We start from the raw sequence: 1,717 nt of genomic DNA on the forward strand, positions 1-1,717 counted from the left end.
ATCACAAATTAAGGTATACTTCTGTGCTTCAATTTTGAGCTACAACTCCTTGAACATTTTAGTGCATTTTCAACCAACTTTTTTACAGCACCCAGCACCAAATGCTGACTGAGAAGGGCAAAAAATGCACTAAAACTGCAGCAAACACGCTGAAAATCCCCCTGGCAACAAGCACATTCCTTCCTGCTCATTCAACCATAAATTTAATCCCAATGAATCACCGGTTGCCCTGTGACGTAACTGAGTTTCGTTGTGACAGAGGAAACGATTAAAAAGTTAATGCGGCCAGTAGTTGATTCACTCCACCTTCGGTTATATTCGGAGTAAAAGCAAGGACGTGAGAATAAAACACTTCATACTTCGTCGAAATATTTCGCTGACCAGCATTTCCAAATTCTGCGGCTTCTGACACCTTGGAATCTGAATCGAAGAAATCTCAGGCAATACAGAAGTCCAAGCGATGTCCTCGGTAACCACTGCATCCCCAGCCAAAGTGTTTCTTCCATAACTCTTGCAGCATCAAGCGAGCCTTTAATACCAATGGAGCCACAAAACCCAACGGGTCGAATAGCGAACTCACGACCGACAAAATCCCTCGGCGGGTGATTGGCTTTTCTTTCACCTTAACATCAAATCGAAATGTATCCGATTGATAATTCCAACTTACTCCAAGCACACGCTCCACATGTTGCTCTTCACTATACAACGAATACGATTGCAATGTACCTTCACATCTTTGCATCGAATCCAGAACACCTTCCTTGTTGCACAACCACTTTCTCAGGTTGAATCCTCCACGTTGTAACAATGCACACAACTCTGTCACCAACTTCCTTGCTTCGAAAATGGTTGCAACCGTCTACACGCAGTGATCTTCGTAAAAATTGCGTTTAACATTTGTAACGGTCTCGGCATCGCATTCTTCGCTATTGTCGTTAGTGGTTCGGCGCAAATAATATCTTGCACAACACAGCGATGGCATCGCGCCGAATAAGTGCAGCAACATTTGGTGATGAACTAGCTTCTTTGTCATGTCTTTTTCAGGCCACCACACGAATCGTAGGCAATTCTATAGACTCGGGATCATGCAATGGCATGATAAACAGGATCGCCCCACTGCGCAGGTCTTCACTTTGCGATCGTAGCAAGATCATTAGGACCTGCGCTGTGGGGCGATCATGCCATTGCATGAAACATTACTGCGTTGTCTGGTTATAGTGGTAGAGATCCTCTACGTACAAGTGAAGTTTGCCCGGCAAGATGTGCGTTTGCGCACCATCGTATACCTTGGCCACAATATACCCCGTCAAACCACTGGGCTCCTGTAGCTCAGTTGGCAGAGCGTTGGCCCTGCGTATCCCGCTCCGCGACTTGTCGGAAAAAAGTTGCTGATTCAACTAGGTTGCCATTCTTGGGCTGCTATATTTGTATATAGCATTGATCTCCCTTTGCATAAATTGTTGTTTAAAAGCTTTAAAAAGCATGTGATCTCTGCTCGCATTTTACATAAACATATTGCATAATTTACCTCAGCACCCTATCTCCGCCAACTAAATTTCAGGATCAGAAAACCAGTTTCAGGATCAGAAAGCAGGTTGCTTGTTGTTTGGTTCTGGCCGATGGTAACCCTGGTTTCACGAAATTAAATTAAATCTTCCAACTTTCGCCATTTACAAGTTTGCTTAATCTCCGCTCTAGTAAGTTTCACGTTCCGATA

General features: G+C 44.1%; 1 protein-coding gene across 1 annotated transcript; it reads right to left on the bottom strand.

Moving 5' to 3' along the window:
- Nucleotides 1-436: 436 nt before the first annotated feature.
- LOC145906935 (uncharacterized) lies at nucleotides 437-1,033 on the bottom strand. The gene is made up of 2 exons (XM_082994388.1): nucleotides 905-1,033; nucleotides 437-859 (listed from the first exon to the last, which is right to left on the bottom strand). Exons 1-2 carry the CDS (start codon nucleotides 1,031-1,033, stop codon nucleotides 437-439), a joined length of 552 nt encoding a protein of 183 aa, XP_082850514.1.
- Between the last annotated feature and the right edge of the window lie 684 nt (nucleotides 1,034-1,717).

Source organism: Ascidia mentula, chromosome 6 (genome assembly GCF_947561715.1).
Source record: "Ascidia mentula chromosome 6, kaAscMent1.1, whole genome shotgun sequence".
NCBI classification, from domain to species: Eukaryota; Metazoa; Chordata; class Ascidiacea; order Phlebobranchia; family Ascidiidae; genus Ascidia; species Ascidia mentula.

Coding starts and splice junctions, on each gene's coding strand:
- LOC145906935 (XM_082994388.1), bottom strand. CDS start 1,033: ATGACAAAGAAGCTAGTTCATCACCAAATGTTGCTGCACTTATTCGGC. Junction 860..904: donor AAGAATGCGATGCCGAGACC/GTTACAAATGTT, acceptor CACTGCGTGTAG/ACGGTTGCAACCATTTTCGA.